Here is a 16873-nt window from a genome sequence, read left to right on the forward strand (position 1 = left end):
TACCTATGTGGGCACTACCCTCACTTCATTTCAACGGGTAAGATCTTGCCACACATACAATTTTTTTAAAAAAGTGGGTCCTATATATGCATGGACAAATCTTGGCCATCCATCCTATCATGGGGACAATGTCCACATGGATATGATAAAATAAACCTTAAAATAGATAGAAACATTGCAACCTTCTCCTCAATACAAACATATCTCGAATCCACTATGCTACTCACATTTTTTTTTACCAAATAACAAAGATGTGCAAATGCATTACGATCTATTCTCAAATTCAAAACACACATCACATCTCGTAATTCAATAATTCTATGTAGATGGTTGATTTGAGCACGTATTCTCCTAATAACATTGTAAGAACGATCTCTTCTACGATATATACAAGGTCTTCATGCTATAAACTTCGTTAAAAAAATGTTTTAACAGCACTAAGAACACGAACGACCTGATCAAATGATGGTGTACCGCTAGGAATGTTGCGATGTACTTCAGCCATGAAATAAAGATTTATGCTACAAGTTCAAACCATCTAAACTAGTCTACTGACAAACACGAACAACACCTTATAACAAGTCATATTGAAAAATATATAATCTATACAACAACAAAAGTTGCCGTAAAAAGAAGGTAAATATACTAGAAAAATGTAATGAAACGAACACAGATACATAGAATTGAACAAAATAGGTGCTTCCTCCTTCGTGTCCCAAAAAACACAAACAAAAAAATTTGATCTTGTGTAAAAGTGATGGGTACAGAAAGATCTAACGCTTTGAAACACGATAGTGGATGACTTCCCGTGTTATTCTCAACAGAATTTCATACTTCATTCCAATGTGTGGATGTGGAAATAAGATAAATGATTTTTGTTGGTGAATGTTAAAACAAATACTCAGATTTAAAGTTATCTCGATAAATATGTGTTTGTAGTATATGTTACTTTAGATATTGCATAAATTATCTTGGACTGCATTAAACATTGATTATATGAGTCTAACAGTAAATTGTAACGGACACATAAGCAAGTATACAAACATCGTCATCGTAACAATAACAGTATTAGATCTGAATTTAATACAAAATGACCACATTTACATGTTATCAGTCGGTGCCTCGTGTATTAAGGTTCTTGCTTATTATTATTATTATTATTATTATTATTATGCACTTACATAGAATGCGACTCAATTTGGCTTCCATTTTCGCTGCTTACACACACACACACACACCTCATTTCTCTGCGCTCTTGTCTTAAGCAGATCTCTTCTTTGTTTCTCTTCGCTTATCGGAGGGCTCGAGGATATCTCCCCGCTACTCCAGATCTCCGAAGTTCTAGCTGAAACCGTTGTTTTTAATCGCGATTCCTCAATTGTTTGCCAGATCCGGAGCTCCGATCCCCAAGCTCTGAGTTGTCGCCAGTCATGGCGGCCGCTAATGCTCCGATCACCATGAAAGAGGCCCTCACGGTATCAATCATGCTGAAACTCTTGGCAATTTTTTTCGAATTGAACTCCTGGACTGCGTTTTCTGATTAGTTTATTTCGTCATGGCTTGTCAATTGCTTGATTTGATTCGATGACTGTGTTGCGAGTTTCAGGGGAAATTGTGTTGTGAAGTTTTTGATTTGGCTTGTCTATTTCGATTTTAGATCTGTCATGTTCTGGAGTTTAGGTGATTTGAGTTTTTGTTACTGGAATTGTGTTTTGATTGCGTGGTGATTTGGTGCTCGCAGTTGACTAGCATAGGGATCAATCCTCAGTTCATTACGTTCACGAACGTGACCATGGAATCTGATAAGTACATATGTGTTCGTGAGACGGCACCTCAGAACAGCGTGGTGATTATTGACATGAGCATGCCAAATCAGCCGTTGAGGCGGCCTATCACTGCAGATTCTGCTCTGATGAACCCGAATACCAGAATTTTGGCGCTGAAAGGTGAGAAGCATTTCTAACACATTACGTTGTTGAATTTCTTTTCAATGATTATGGGCCTCAAGAATTTAGAGAAATTTTTTCTTTGGGACGCTTAATGGTTCTGATGAGTTGTGGGTTTTCGAAACGCATGTTCCTCACGAGTTTCCTGACTTTAGTGTGTGCAGATGCGGGTTCATAGTTACTGCAAGACCATGTATTTTTGGCCATTTCAAATTATCCAAAAACAGTAGATGATATCTCTTGGAAACAGAAAAAAAAATTTATTTATTCTAGGAAAACCATATTGAATTTAGTACGCCAATATTAGAACCACTCATGGAACTTTGGGAAAGAAAGAGTAAAAATAATGAGAAAAGAGTTCCAAACTTAGAAAGGTTTAAAGATGATAGGCAGACCTTACTTATATCAAAATTTGCTCAGAAGGTTGAAGAAGTGTAGAAAGGATATTCATATGAGAGATGTCATAGTTAAGTTCCCACGCGCATGCTCGAACCGTTTTAGGGAAACGCCTCTGTTGGCTGAGAAATGTTCCTTTCTCCCAGGTGTAAGCACACAGAATGTTGCATCTCCAACCGATGCGCCAATTTGACATTTAACTCCAAATTGGTGCAGTGGTCTCCAATCCAACGCAAAAGTTGGCTTTAAACTGGTGTGCAGCTACAGTGCTGCACTATTATTATTATTTGTAATGTTTTATTTGTTTTTACTTTTAAGTTTAATTTAGTGGAAGTGTAGTTTATGATTGGGAACATGGGTTATTCATTTAGAATATAATTTATGATAATTTAGATTATTTCATAAATTTAAAAATATTGAAAATTGAATATTTTATTTATTTACTTAAAATGAAATAATTATATTTTAAATTAATAATCATTTAACGAAATAATGATAAATCAACTATATCTGTTATTTTTTAAAAAGTATAGTAAATTTGTAAGAGTACTTATGGTGTAAAATATCCGAGGTAAAGGAAAAAGTAGGGTATATTGTTAGAATATTTTTTAGAGAAAAAATTGAAGTAGATACATTGAAGATTTGTTTTGTGGTGTAGAAATTGCACTATGTTGGTGTAAAACTTGCACTAAAATAGTGCAATGGATTGGACACCCCACAATACATGTCTCTTATTTTTCAGTGACCTTCTTCCCCTTTTATCTTATTCTTCCTTTTTTTTTTCTCCACAGACACAAGTACATTTCTTCAACAATCTCATATTTTTTCTTGAGCTTGCATATGTTGAAGTTAGTGGCGGATACTTCAATTTTCTGAAATCCACCATAAGTTACTGAAAATAATGAATTTTTGTTAACAAGTCTTGCTGTTAATGGATTATATGCATGACGAATACGCTGACATTAATTATGATTTACTGTAATATTTTGGTTGGGTTTTAAGGTTTCTGAAATTATTGAATTACTATCATCATCATCATTATTATTCTCTACCATTACTATCTATGTGCAAAAATTAAAGCTCGATGAGCCAATCACATGTTGTTTACACTTAGCACTCAACACACTTTTGTATCTTGGGGTAACTTATGGGAATAATCAGGACGTGAATGTTAGGATACAATGAATGGTCATTATAGCTGTTGAGTAAGGACGCATTGAAACTTACACATTCCAATCTTAATAATGATATAATCATACGAAGATGATGGGACCATCCTAGTTTCTTTGTAAACGATCTCAAAGGCATGCTTTTATAGAAAACAATAAAATAACGTAGAGCAGGAGGATGATTATGTAAAGACATTCTTGTTAGGAAGAACGACGAAAATAAGATTACACGAGGTAAACTAAAATTTAGAGAACAACCTACTTAGATTCTTGACTTGACTTCAAGCTGCCTTGTAATTGCCACCTCGATTTATAAACAAGATTTCCTAGAATAGCTCCTTAGCTTCTTGGCTTGGCTTCAATTTGCCATGTGGTTAACGCCTTGACTTTTAGAAACATAAGAACCATAAGCCACTCCTACTCAATCATGGTGGAGAGAGATTCAGGTTTTTTAGATTCACATTTGAACTAAATTGATGACCATCTGATCTGCCTGTCTTGTTCCATTTCCTTATTTTCTTAAGCCAACAACTTTTTTCCGTTTTTCCTTGACTGACTTGGCAGAGCTATCTGAATCATTAAATTATTTCTTTATTGACGGAGTTGAACTATAAAGCGAGTGGGCTTGAAAAGGAATTGCCAATGATTTACTAGATTGATTATCAACCACTGGTTTATCTGAACATAAAACACAAGCACCATTCAGTAGCAGTGTAGCACTGGAACGTCCATGGAAAACTGAGAGGAATTAGCCATAGAAGATTGCGCTTGGGCTGAGAGAGAATAAATGGAGCCCAAATCAGATTTTGTAACCTGGGCTGATGCACTGGGGAAAAGTACATGGGCTGTGGTCTGAACCGATTCACATGGATGTTGGACATGCTGTTACATGTTACTAGGCGATTTGGGCTGATACAAAGCAAGCCCAGAATCACCCTTTCCAACAGCTGCTGTGCCAAGGCCTGGTGAATCATTTCCTTCGAACTTTTGGGATGAGGAGACCTCCGTCGAATTCCCCTCCTAGTTGTGTCAAGTGTCTTACAAGTTTTCATCTCATGGAAAATTTCACCTTTTTGTCGATTGATAATATGACTATAGGAAGTGTTAACCCTTACAGTTTAGGCTAGTGAATTTGCTGGTATAGGCTCCTAAGTTCTTTTAATCTTCACCAAAATATCGTCGTTGTTTATTTGATGAAGCTCAACTTCCTGGAACCAATCAAGATCACTTGCAAATTTTCAACATTGAGGCTAAAGCAAAGATGAAGTCTCATCAGATGCCAGAGCAGGCAAGTATCTCAATACCTGTTGTACAGTTCAATACTTCATAGTGTGGACATATAAGTTTCAATATTATACACAACATCCAAGTCTTTGAAGTTTTCTGTTGTGCATGCTATACTTTTATGACAGGTTGTATTTTGGAAGTGGATTTCTCCCAAGATGTTAGGTTTAGTGACCCAATCCTCGGTTTATCACTGGTCGATTGAAGGCAAGATCAAAGCCATTTTGGATTTTCTCTAAATTCTGTATTTCATTTTCTTCAGTGAGTTACACTATATTTCCTTAAGAGTTTTCCTCTCCCTGAGCAGGTGACTCTGAACCTGTAAAGATGTTTGAAAGAACTGCTAATTTAGCAAACAACCAAATCATCAACTATAAATGCGATCCTTCTGAAAAATGGTTGGTTTTGATCGGGATTGCTCCTGGTTCATCCGAGGTGAGTGGCTTGCCATTTTTTCTTTCAAAATTGAAATTAAGATTTTGGCCAAAATCACTGTAGCTCACATTGTTAATGATAGAAAAATAATTGTTTTCTCCAAGTCGTCTTTCTGTCACGATCAACTTCCTTAACAAATCTATTTTTATAGCTTGCAAGTTTCCTTGCCTTTTTTGTCAATATTCTTGATCAATGTCACTCTCTTAATTTTTGACATGACAATGTTTTTGGGACTGCTTACTTTTTTTATTTTAAAGTCTATTGTCAATTCAATTACTTCTTCCGATTGACTCATTTTAAAAGTTCAAAACTGAAGCTTGAAAGAGTCAAACTTTTCCCCTATAGGTTCTCTAAAGCTGCAATGGAGTAATCACCCCTCGACTTTAACTTGTAATTTCTGTATTCTGGGAGACAATTCACCTATTTTTTTGGGCCTCTGTGTATAACGTTCATTCAAATTTATATGCACATTTTTCTTCGTCAAAATCAGGTCAATTGTCAGGTTTATGAGTTTCTCATGCGTATTAATATGCCAGCTTATTCATGCTGTAGTTGGACGATATTCTACTCTGTACCTGCGACAGCATTTTAGTGTCACTCATTGATTACATCTATTAGTTCAGCTAGTTACATTTTTGTTGCAAACTATAGACCAAGCTTCTAAAAAATCCCAAAGCGTGACGAAACGCCTCAATCAAGCTTCAAGCTTCAAGCTTCACAAGCTTAAGTGGGTTTAGAACGAGATTAAATGTGAAAATATGTTTAAAATTATATAATTTTAATCATATTAAGTTGATTAATATATTAAATAACATATAAACTTACAAATTTTAAGAATAAATCCATAAATTTCAAGTTATAGAAAACTTAAAGTGTCAAAATCACAAATTATGCGGAGTAAAACCTGTGTGTTTGGTCATGTGTCCTGTCTTAGTCGCAAAAAAGGAATCTGCAAGGAAAATTAAGGTTTTTTTTGTCTAAAAAACTTATATTATTAAATATCTATTATTTAAAATAAAATTTTAAAGTTCAACATTATTTAAAAAAAATTAACTTAAAACTTTATTTTAAAAAATTAATCATGTTGTCATTTTTCACGCTTTTTATACTCTTAATATGGTCCTTTTTTTCATTCTTTTGCCCAAAGAAAAGCTTTTTCATCACGGAAATGAAAGGTTCATGTGTTGGAACCTAACTTTTGTGGGACTAAAAGTTGTATGTTCGTGATAATGATGATCAATCATATGCAGATATGTCGTATTTACTAGTTTTTGGAGACATTGTTTTTTAATTTCATAGTTCTGCATTTTGCGTTTGGTGTTTTATGTTTCATTGCCAACAATTGTACTGAGATGTTCCTTCTTTAGCGGCCACAACTCGTGAAAGGAAGTATGCAGCTGTTTTCTGTAGACCAGCAACGCAGTCAAGCTCTTGAAGCACATGCTGCATCTTTTGCCTCTTTCCAAGTACTTTGCTCCTTCCTTTCAATTCCTATGCACTATACACTGTTTCTGTGGGCAAAGTTCTTGCTAAGTCTCCTTTTATATTTGTGTGCAGGTTGCAGGAAATGATAAAGACTCCATTCTTATTTCTTTTGCGACAAAGTCCTCTAATTCTGGTCAGATTTCATCGAAGTTGCATGTTATTGAGCTTGGTGCTCAGCCAGGTGCATATATCTTTCATGTTTTTTGATTTTGATCTTCTTAGTTTATTAAACATATTTATTGGTTTGGGATTTCATGTTCAGGATTTATACATAATATCAATATATTTTCTATTTATGTTTATTTTTTGGCCTAAAACTTGCACGTCTTTGCAGGGAAGCCAACTTTTACCAAAAAGCAGGCAGATTTGTTCTTCCCTCCTGATTTTGCTGATGATTTCCCAGTGGCCATGCAGGTATTTCTTCTTGAAATGTCTTTACCCCCTTTGCAAATGGGCCAGTGTTTGCTAATTTAGAAGGCGTTAGTTGAATTTAACCAGCTCACGAGTCTGTTGAACCCAAGGTCGAGTTAAATTTATTTATTCAATTCTGAGCTTTTCACATATTTAATTTTTTATAAAAACATAGAAATATATCGATCAAAATAGTTTTTAAGTATTTATTGGTAAAACATCATCATCATTACTTTTAATTATTATTAATTTTACATACGAAGCTCATGAATATAATAATTAACCGATTTAGTGAGCTAAATTCGTTATTTGAGTGCATGCGATGGTTAGGAATCCAAACCTGTGAGCTAAGCATGCCCGTGAACAAAATTCAATTGAATAAACTTGAGCTTCAACTAATTATTTTTGTCGACCAAGAGTTAGCTATAAAATTTTACAAGTTTAATATGTTTAGCTCTCTAGTATTTGAATTTTTGGGTCTATTTAACAGGTTAATTTTATGGTTTTGCAGATATCCCATAAGTATAGTCTTATTTATGTTATCACAAAGCTTGGGCTGCTCTTTGTGTATGATTTGGAGTCTGCTGCTGCCGTATATAGAAATAGAATCAGTCCAGATCCCATTTTTCTGACATCAGAGGCTTCATCAGTTGGAGGTTTCTATGCAATTAACAGGCGAGGTCAAGTTTTGCTTGCAACTGTAAATGAAGCAACTATAGTGCCTTTTGTCAGCGGCCAGGTATGCTAAGCTTCTGCAGTTTGTATAATATTCATGCATTTTTTTCACAAATATTTTTAGTCTTAAATGATTACTGGTAGTTAAACAATCTGGAGCTTGCTGTCAACCTTGCAAAAAGAGGAAACCTTCCTGGTGCTGAGAATTTGGTAGGTTAAATTTGGCTTTTGATGCTCTCAATTTTAATATAGCTGTGTGGAGCAAGAAATTTACATTTATTCATGTGCATAGTGTGCATGGATGCTTTATAAAAAGTTATTGGATGCATATGCTGTAACTTTGTGCCATCTGAAAATGTGTCAGGTTGTTCAACGTTTTCAAGAATTGTTTGCTCAGACAAAGTATAAAGAGGCTGCCGAGCTTGCTGCAGAATCTCCTCAAGGCATACTGAGGACACCAGATACTGTTGCCAAATTCCAGGTGCCCGTTGTTCATCAGCTTTCATGTTTTCCTGATGGAAGTGTGTGAATATTAGAGGATGTCATTTTCGAATCAGATTCTTCCTCCCTTGGATTAGAAATCTGATTGGAATCCTGTGTATTTTCTTTTGATGGGAGGAGAGTTTGATTAGATAACATGTATTTTCAGAGTGTGCCTGTTCAAGCTGGGCAGACGCCACCATTGTTGCAGTACTTTGGGACATTGTTAACCAAAGGAAAGCTTAATGCGTTTGAGTCTTTGGAGTTATCACGGCTCGTTGTTAACCAGAACAAGAAGAATTTATTGGAGAATTGGTTGGCTGAAGATAAACTTGAATGCAGTGAGGAACTTGGAGACCTGGTGAAGGTAATTCTTTCAGTTTGGAACTTCCACCAGTTTCAGATTTTTATTGAACATCAAACCAGATTTATAACATGTCCCATTTTATTGTGCAATTTGAATTTTCACTTTCCTCTTTTATTTTGTAGACTGTTGACAATGACCTTGCTCTGAAAATATATATCAAAGCCAGAGCTACACCGAAAGTCGTGGCAGCTTTTGCCGAGCGTCGGGAGTTTGACAAAATCTTGATATATTCAAAGCAGGTCAATGACGCTAGTTTATAACAGTGTTGATGCTCCTTCACTTGTTATCGTCATTATTTTTGTCATACAATTGATAGTAATGAAAAATCACGTTTAACTTGAAACAGGTTGGATACACACCAGATTATCTGTTTCTTTTGCAAACCATTCTTAGGTCAGATCCTCAGGTATACAAGGATTGCTATAAAACTAATTTTTGAAGTTTTCGACAATGTTATGTATTATGCTTGGGTAGTTTGTTTTGTTGAATCATGATAGAACCTGATATTGCGGGTAATGTTTTAATGATATTTTCTGGTGCTACAGGGAGCAGTTAATTTTGCTCTTATGATGTCTCAAATGGAAGGAGGTTGTCCTGTTGATTACAATACTATTACCGATCTCTTCCTTCAGGTTTGTAGGTTTTCTTTTATATTTGAAATATTCTGATTTTATGGTCATTTTTTTCTTGTATGTTTTCCCTATGCTATCTTTGAAAGCCTTAGCATCTCGAGTTTTTGAGATGATTGATTGTAAATGTCTTTTCTATTTTGGTAATTTTTCATTAGAGGAACATGATCCGCGAAGCAACAGCATTTCTGTTGGATGTCCTGAAACCAAATCTACCAGAGCATGCATTCCTACAAACTAAGGTCAATATTTGATTCATGCTAATCCTCTTATAATTCAACATCAATCTTTTATTTTGTTCACAGAGGCACCATGAATTTGTTTTTTTGTCAGGTCCTGGAGATCAATCTCGTGACCTTTCCCAACGTAGCAGATGCTATTTTGGCTAATGGCATGTTTAGTCATTATGACAGGCCTCGGATTGCTCAACTCTGTGAGAAAGCTGGCCTTTATGTTCGGGCACTACAGGTTAAATCTCACCCATTTATGTACCCACAACTTAAATGTATTTGTACATCTTAATCAAACAGTTTACTTGTGCCTGCAGCATTACTCTGAGCTGCCTGATATCAAGCGTGTTATTGTCAACACTCATGCAATTGAGCCACAGGTTACTAAAATCTAGTACTTTTTCTCCATTCAACTGGTCAATATTAGTGCTTAATGATGTGATAATTTCAGGCACTTGTGGAGTTCTTTGGTACACTTTCCCCAGAATGGGCTATGGAGTGTATGAAGGATCTTTTACTAGTCAATTTAAGAGGAAACCTTCAGATAATTGTCCAGGTAGGGTGAAGGCATAAAGATTTAGGTGTTGAATTTATTGAAAGATGCCTTTCTGAAACCAAGGCCCCAGAATTGTGAGGTTTATTGATTTCATTTAATTGAAGTGACTTTAGCATTCTTATATTGGTTATAATTGCTGTTCCAATTTATGTAGGTTGCTAAAGAATATTGCGAACAATTGGGTGTTGCGACTTGTATTAAGCTCTTTGAGCAGTTCAAGTCATATGAAGGATTGTATTTCTTCCTAGGTTCATATTTGAGCTCCAGGTAATTTGCTTGGAAAGGAATGGATTTCTAATCGATGTCCGATGACCTGTTGTGTTTGTATTTTATTTGTATCTGTATAATTACTGGTTTCTGGCAGTGAGGATCCTGATATTCACTTCAAGTACATCGAGGCTGCTGCCAAGACTGGACAAATTAAAGAGGTTGAGCGTGTAACCAGAGAATCAAATTTCTACGACCCCGAAAAGACTAAGAATTTTTTAATGGAAACAAAACTTCCAGATGCACGGCCATTAATCAATGTGTGTGACCGCTTTGGTTTTGTCCCAGACCTCACCCATTACTTGTACTCGAATAACATGCTTCGCTATATTGAAGGTTATGTGCAGAAGGTATGATGATCTTTCGAAAATTTTCTTGAAAATTGGGTAAAGCTTGTCCTTCATGCAAGTGATTGTTATTTGCTTTATAGGTCAATCCTGGAAATGCTCCATTAGTTGTGGGGCAACTCCTTGATGACGAGTGTCCTGAAGATTTTATTAAAGGCCTGATTCTCTCTGTTCGTTCTCTGCTTCCAGTCGAGCCACTGGTGGATGAGTGCGAGAAAAGGTATCTTCCATGCACCATGGCCTCTAGCTTTGCTTCGAGCCAGTTTCTTCCTTGATATCCTTACTATGTGTGGATTGCAGGAATCGTCTTCGCCTGCTCACTCAGTTTCTGGAACATCTTGTGAGTGAAGGAAGCCAAGATGTGCATGTCCACAATGCTTTGGGTAAAATAATTATAGATAGCAACAACAATCCGGAACATTTTCTCACTACCAACCCATATTATGATTCACGTGTTGTCGGTAGATATTGTGAAAAGCGTGATCCTACCCTCGCCGTTGTGGCATACCGGAGAGGACAGTGTGATGATGAACTTATTAATGTGACAAATAAGAATTCTTTGTTCAAGCTGCAAGCAAGGTTTGTGATGTGCAGTTTTATTGAATTTTAGACATTAGTAGATTAGATTCATGCTTGTCAGAAGTTGATCCACTGTTTTTTTATTTCAGATATGTAGTTGAAAGAATGGATGGTGATCTCTGGGGAAAAGTTCTTGATCCTGAAAATGAATTCAGAAGGCTGCTTATCGATCAGGTCGTGTCTACTGCTTTGCCTGAAAGCAAGAGCCCGGAGCAAGTTTCTGCTGCTGTTAAAGCTTTTATGACTGCTGATCTCCCGCACGAACTAATTGAGTTACTTGAAAAGATCGTTCTTCAGAACTCTGCCTTCAGTGGAAACTTTAACCTGCAAAACTTACTTATCTTGACTGCAATCAAGGCAGACCCTTCTAGAGTTATGGACTACATTAATAGACTTGATAACTTTGATGGCCCTGCAGTTGGAGAAGTGGCTGTGGAAGCTCAATTGTATGAAGAAGCTTTTGCCATTTTCAAGAAGTTTAATTTGAATGTTCAGGCAGTTAATGTTTTACTGGATAATATTCGAGACATTAATCGGGCTGTAGAATTTGCTTTCCGCGTTGAAGAAGACGCTGTTTGGAGCCAAGTTGCTAAATCTCAACTCAGGGAAGGACTAGTGAGCGATGCAATAGAGTCATTTATTCGCGCGGATGATGCTACTCATTTCCTGGAGGTCATCCGAGCTGCCGAGGATGCAGATGTTTATCATGACCTGGTGAAGTACCTTCTCATGGTCAGGCTGAAAACGAAGGAGCCTAAAGTCGACAGCGAGCTCATTTATGCATATGCTAAGATTGATAGATTGGGCGACATCGAAGAATTTATTCTTATGCCAAATGTTGCTAATCTGCCTAATGTTGGTGATCGCTTGTATGATGAAGCTTTATACGAGGCTGCAAAGATTATTTTTGCTTTCATCTCTAACTGGGGCAAATTGGCAATCACTCTTGTGAAATTGAAGCAATTTCAAGGCGCTGTTGATGCAGCAAGAAAAGCCAACAGTGCAAAGACATGGAAAGAAGTCTGCTTTGCCTGTGTTGATGCTGAGGAGTTCCGCTTGGCTCAAATATGTGGTCTGAACATCATTGTACAGGTATTTCATAGATTTTCATTTTTAAATGTAGTGTTTTTACTGTACTAGAATAAAATGATTTGATTTCGTAATCCAAGATTTCTGTCTTCTGAATTAAAATTAGACCGTGTCACATTATTTTGTGATCCTTGTAGGTGGATGACCTGGAAGAGGTTAGTGAGTATTATCAAAACCGAGGATGCTTTAATGAGCTTATATCTCTTATGGAAAGTGGTTTAGGATTGGAACGTGCACACATGGGGATCTTTACCGAGTTGGGTGTCTTGTACGCTAGATACCGTCATGAAAAGCTTATGGAGCACATCAAATTGTTTTCTACACGTCTAAATATTCCCAAGCTGATCAGAGCATGTGACGAACAACAGCATTGGCAAGAATTAACTTATCTGTACGCTCAGTATGATGAGTTCGATAATGCTGCTACAACTGTGATGAATCATTCCCCAGAAGCTTGGGAGCACATGCAATTCAAAGATATTATTGTCAAAGTTGCCAACGTGGAGCTATATTACAAAGCTGTGCATTTCTATTTGCAAGAACATCCTGACCTCATCAATGATGTCCTGAATGTTCTTGCCCTTCGTGTTGATCACACCCGTGTTGTGGACATAATGAGGAAGGTTGACACATTTGCTTGATTTGTTATTTCTTATCACTCTTCACAAATAATTGTTTGAAATTTCAAGTGTACTTATGTAGCATTATATATGTTTTACGTTAATATGTGTAGGCGGGTCATCTACGTCTTGTTAAGCCTTATATGGTTGCAGTTCAGAGCAATAATGTGTCTGCAGTGAATGAAGCTCTCAATGACATCTATGTAGAGGAAGAGGATTATGACAGACTTCGCGAATCAATTGATTTGCACGATAACTTTGATCAAATTGGTCTTGCTCAAAGGGTATGCTGTAGTTACTGCAGTCTCTGTTTCTTTTTCCCCTTTTTTTTCCCTTTTTTGAGAAAGTTTAGAATTACTGTTTAATTTGCTTGAGTAGACTGAGAAACATGAACTTCTGGAGATGAGGCGTGTTGCAGCCTACATTTACAAGAAAGCGGGCAGGTGGAAGCAATCAATTGCATTATCAAAGAAAGACAACCTCTACAAAGATGCAATGGAGACAGCTTCCCAATCTGGTGATCGTGAACTTGCTGAAGAGTTACTTGTTTACTTCATTGAACAGGTTTGTTTTATCAACACATTTACAATATCTATTCTAATATTTTTTTCCCTGAAGAAAATATATGATATTTCATTTTAAATTCATTATCAAAATGTCGACTATTTTTTTAGAAACTGTTTTGTATTTATACTAACATTAGTATGACTTAGTGTACATCGATGCTTTCAGAAGAGTACAAGTATTATGATTCCATCAAATATTTAATGTTGACATAGGGTATCTAAATGGTTTTTTTCCCTTCTTTTTAGGGCAAAAAGGAATGCTTTGCATCATGCCTATTTGTTTGTTACGACTTGATTCGCTCAGACGTTGCACTTGAACTTGCCTGGATGAATAACATGATTGACTTTGCCTTCCCGTATCTATTACAGGTGATTCCCTATATATTTCTTTTCCTTCCTCTCCTGTCATCGTGTACGTGTCCTTGGGGTCCTTATTTTATTTTTCCAGGCCATATAAAAAGTAAATTGTAGAATATTTCTGGGGGCCTTTTACTTTCATTTGTTTATTGTTTCATATTCAAGCATATGTATCATTGTTTCTCCTCGTTCAGTTTATCCGGGAATATACTGGCAAAGTGGATGAACTAATAAAGGACAAGATTGAGGCTATGAAGGAAGTGAAGGCTAAAGCAGAGGATGAGAAAGATGTCATCATGCAGCAGGTATATATGATGGCTGTCGAAACAATTTTTTGTCTCGCAAGTAATAGGACATTTTTGTTCATTTAATTTAGCAAAGCATGTTTCAGTTTACAAATTGATATACTTGGTAGTTGTACGTCCTTTATTGACCAAAAACTGAAGATTTCACATTGCAGAAAAAGTACTTTCAACAGCTGACTATAACTCATCATTATTTTCCAAACCATATTCTTAAAATTACGTGGGATTTCTAACTGCTAAATACGACTAATTCCCAAATATATCATTTACTGCAGAATTTGTATGCCCAATTATTGCCTCTTGCTTTGCCAGCACCGCCTATGCCAGGTATGGGAGGGGGTTACCCCGCACCACCGCCAATGGGTGGCATGGGTATGCCTCCAATGCCACCATTTGGCATGCCACCAATGGGGTCCTATTAATGTTTCCTTGTTTACCTTGAACATTCGCCTCAAGTAGTCGCATAGTGGGAGTACGCACCCAAGGTTTGTCCGTGACATTGGAATATAGTTTCTGGTTCGTATCATAGTCTCTTTTTCAGTTCTGGAGGGTGGCTAGCTGAAGCATGAGACGATGTAGCCTGTAATACGGTAAAGATTTATATATAATATTTTCCTTGTAATAATATTCTTTTGTAGCTGAGGCATTTTTTGCAGCTCTAGGCGGCAAGATTCTGACAATTTATGTATTTCTCAAATAATAACGCTGTAAAAGATGTGTTTTGTATTTGATTCTTGGGTGTTGTTTTCTGGTTTAGTTTCACTTTTGAGAATTTTACAATCGTCTGTCGGTGTTGGTAAGTAACAGTTTTGGTTTTGCGTTGGAGTCTAAAATTCCTCCTCTTTTGAGCTCCAATGACCTTTCCACATAATTTGGGCAATGTTATAATGCTAGTATAGATCTCGAGGTACATGTGAGGTCTTCAGGAAAATCGTGGACCACTTGTATAAATAAATATGGATTGATGAATAGTAATATATCGAGGGTGGATTAACTCATTCCATTATCTTGTTACTATTGATTAGAATATATTGATCTATTTGTAATTTTCCGTCTCTTTGACTTTTTGATCCTTGTTATTTACTACAATAGACATGTATAAAAAAAATTCTGCTTGTACTTTATTTATTTATTGTTTTTTATTTTTGGAGTTGGAGTTGGGATTGTGGGGTTTTTTTTTAATATTACAAAACACATAGAGAGGGATATCGAACCCGAAGAGAGGAGTCAGTTAATCCGACGGGTGAGACCGTGGTCTCGGGATTGTTGGGTTTTGAATCCATGTTTACGTGGCTACCATCACATCAGTTTTGTCGCTACTATTATATTAATAATATAACTGTAGCGACAAAGCTGATGTAAACAATTTAATAGTACTACTCCGGCACCGATGAAGCTGACGTACACAATTTTTTATAAGTTTTTTGGAAGTTAAAATTAAAATGAATATAACTAAACATAAATTTTTCTATTTTCTTAAAAAAAATCTCAAATATTTTAACAAAGAACTCACATGAAAAACAAGAGGAAAAGAAACATATTTTCATTTAATTCAAATAATATTTCACTTTTAACACTATAATTTTAGGATAATTTCATGTATAGATGCATAAAAACCATATCTACAACAAAAATTTATAGGAGAGAAAAAAGATTGCCCTAACCATAAAAATAATATGAGCATAGATTATCAATTTTTATAACAAAATCTCGAACCTCTTGTAATTATTTGCCACTCTCATATATTTGATCTTTTCATATCCTCTTCTATTTTTTAAATTACCCTTTTACTTTACGAATTCTTCAATAATTTAAAACTGCAATATTTTAAAAATAAATTAATATGTACATTGCAAAATTTAATTATTTCTTTCAAACACAAGAAAAAGTGATTATTTACTAAATATGTACATGTAGACAAACGTTACCCTTTCTATGAATGTACTTCACCCCTTTCCAAGTGAACTCCTCAGTCCACTCCACATCAAAAGTTACGCCATCCCCCTTCTCCACCGCTTCCGCCACCGGCGCCGGAGCATCCATCCTCCCCCACCGCCCCGCCAAGAAAACATGTCGCCAGATTCACAGCTCCGGTGGCACTACGACGAGTTCGATGACGGAAACTTTCGAATCCACGGCCGTACCCTCTACTTCATCCTCTTCCTCTTCTCCATTATCCTCTCAATCAACTTCCTCTTCTTCTTCTCCAGATGGGCCTGCCGCCGCTTCTGCCATATCCTGCCGCCTCCCTCCACCGTCCCCCCACCCCCTCCGGCGCCGCTTGGACTCGATCTCACTTCAATCAACAGCCTGCAGATTCTTCTCTACAAATCCAGTACCGGCTCAGATGTTGACGCAGGAAAGATTACAGAAACAGAGTGCTGTATATGCATCGGGCCGTTTAAAGAAGGCGATAATATGAAAATGCTGCCGGAATGCAAGCATTGTTTCCACTCGGAGTGCGTGGATGAATGGCTGAATGCTCAGTCCAGTTGCCCGCTGTGTCGGGCCTCTCTTGTCTGAATCGAATCGGGCTCATATTCGTTTCGTTCCATTTTCACCTTTCAACCTCTGTAGTAAAAGTGAAATGAATCTTGTTTGAGAATAATTTGTATCGTAGAGAGTTGCATGAGTAAGAAATGATTTTCTTACAAATGCTTTTTTATAAACTAAATTAAAA

General features: G+C 36.4%; 2 protein-coding genes across 2 annotated transcripts; both read left to right on the top strand.

Moving 5' to 3' along the window:
• Window positions 1–1191: 1191 nt before the first annotated feature.
• Window positions 1192–14949, top strand: LOC140824867 (clathrin heavy chain 1-like). The gene is made up of 30 exons (XM_073186399.1): window positions 1192–1475; window positions 1742–1946; window positions 4711–4799; window positions 4924–5002; window positions 5103–5230; window positions 6598–6696; window positions 6788–6896; window positions 7050–7129; window positions 7638–7865; window positions 7946–8011; window positions 8166–8282; window positions 8451–8648; window positions 8771–8887; window positions 8995–9054; window positions 9194–9280; window positions 9436–9519; window positions 9611–9745; window positions 9825–9887; window positions 9959–10063; window positions 10218–10330; window positions 10428–10680; window positions 10761–10897; window positions 10978–11256; window positions 11346–12348; window positions 12483–12968; window positions 13079–13249; window positions 13344–13529; window positions 13778–13900; window positions 14083–14193; window positions 14469–14949. Exons 1-30 carry the CDS (start codon window positions 1431–1433, stop codon window positions 14613–14615), a joined length of 5103 nt encoding a protein of 1700 aa, XP_073042500.1. The 5' UTR covers window positions 1192–1430; the 3' UTR covers window positions 14616–14949.
• A 1314-nt stretch (window positions 14950–16263) lies between these two features.
• On the top strand, window positions 16264–16716 carry LOC140803099 (RING-H2 finger protein ATL66-like). Its single transcript, XM_073158803.1, has one exon. The coding sequence runs from the start codon at window positions 16264–16266 to the stop codon at window positions 16714–16716; it is 453 nt and encodes a 150-aa protein (XP_073014904.1).
• The last annotated feature ends 157 nt before the right edge of the window (window positions 16717–16873 follow it).

This window comes from Primulina eburnea, chromosome 1 (genome assembly GCF_022965805.1).
Source record: "Primulina eburnea isolate SZY01 chromosome 1, ASM2296580v1, whole genome shotgun sequence".
Classification (NCBI taxonomy): Eukaryota; Viridiplantae; Streptophyta; class Magnoliopsida; order Lamiales; family Gesneriaceae; genus Primulina; species Primulina eburnea.

Coding starts and splice junctions, on each gene's coding strand:
- LOC140824867 (XM_073186399.1), top strand. CDS start 1,431: ATGGCGGCCGCTAATGCTCCGATCACCATGAAAGAGGCCCTCACG. Junction 9,746..9,824: donor TTTATGTTCGGGCACTACAG/GTTAAATCTCAC, acceptor TTGTGCCTGCAG/CATTACTCTGAGCTGCCTGA. Junction 10,064..10,217: donor ACCTTCAGATAATTGTCCAG/GTAGGGTGAAGG, acceptor CAATTTATGTAG/GTTGCTAAAGAATATTGCGA.
- LOC140803099 (XM_073158803.1), top strand. CDS start 16,264: ATGTCGCCAGATTCACAGCTCCGGTGGCACTACGACGAGTTCGATGAC.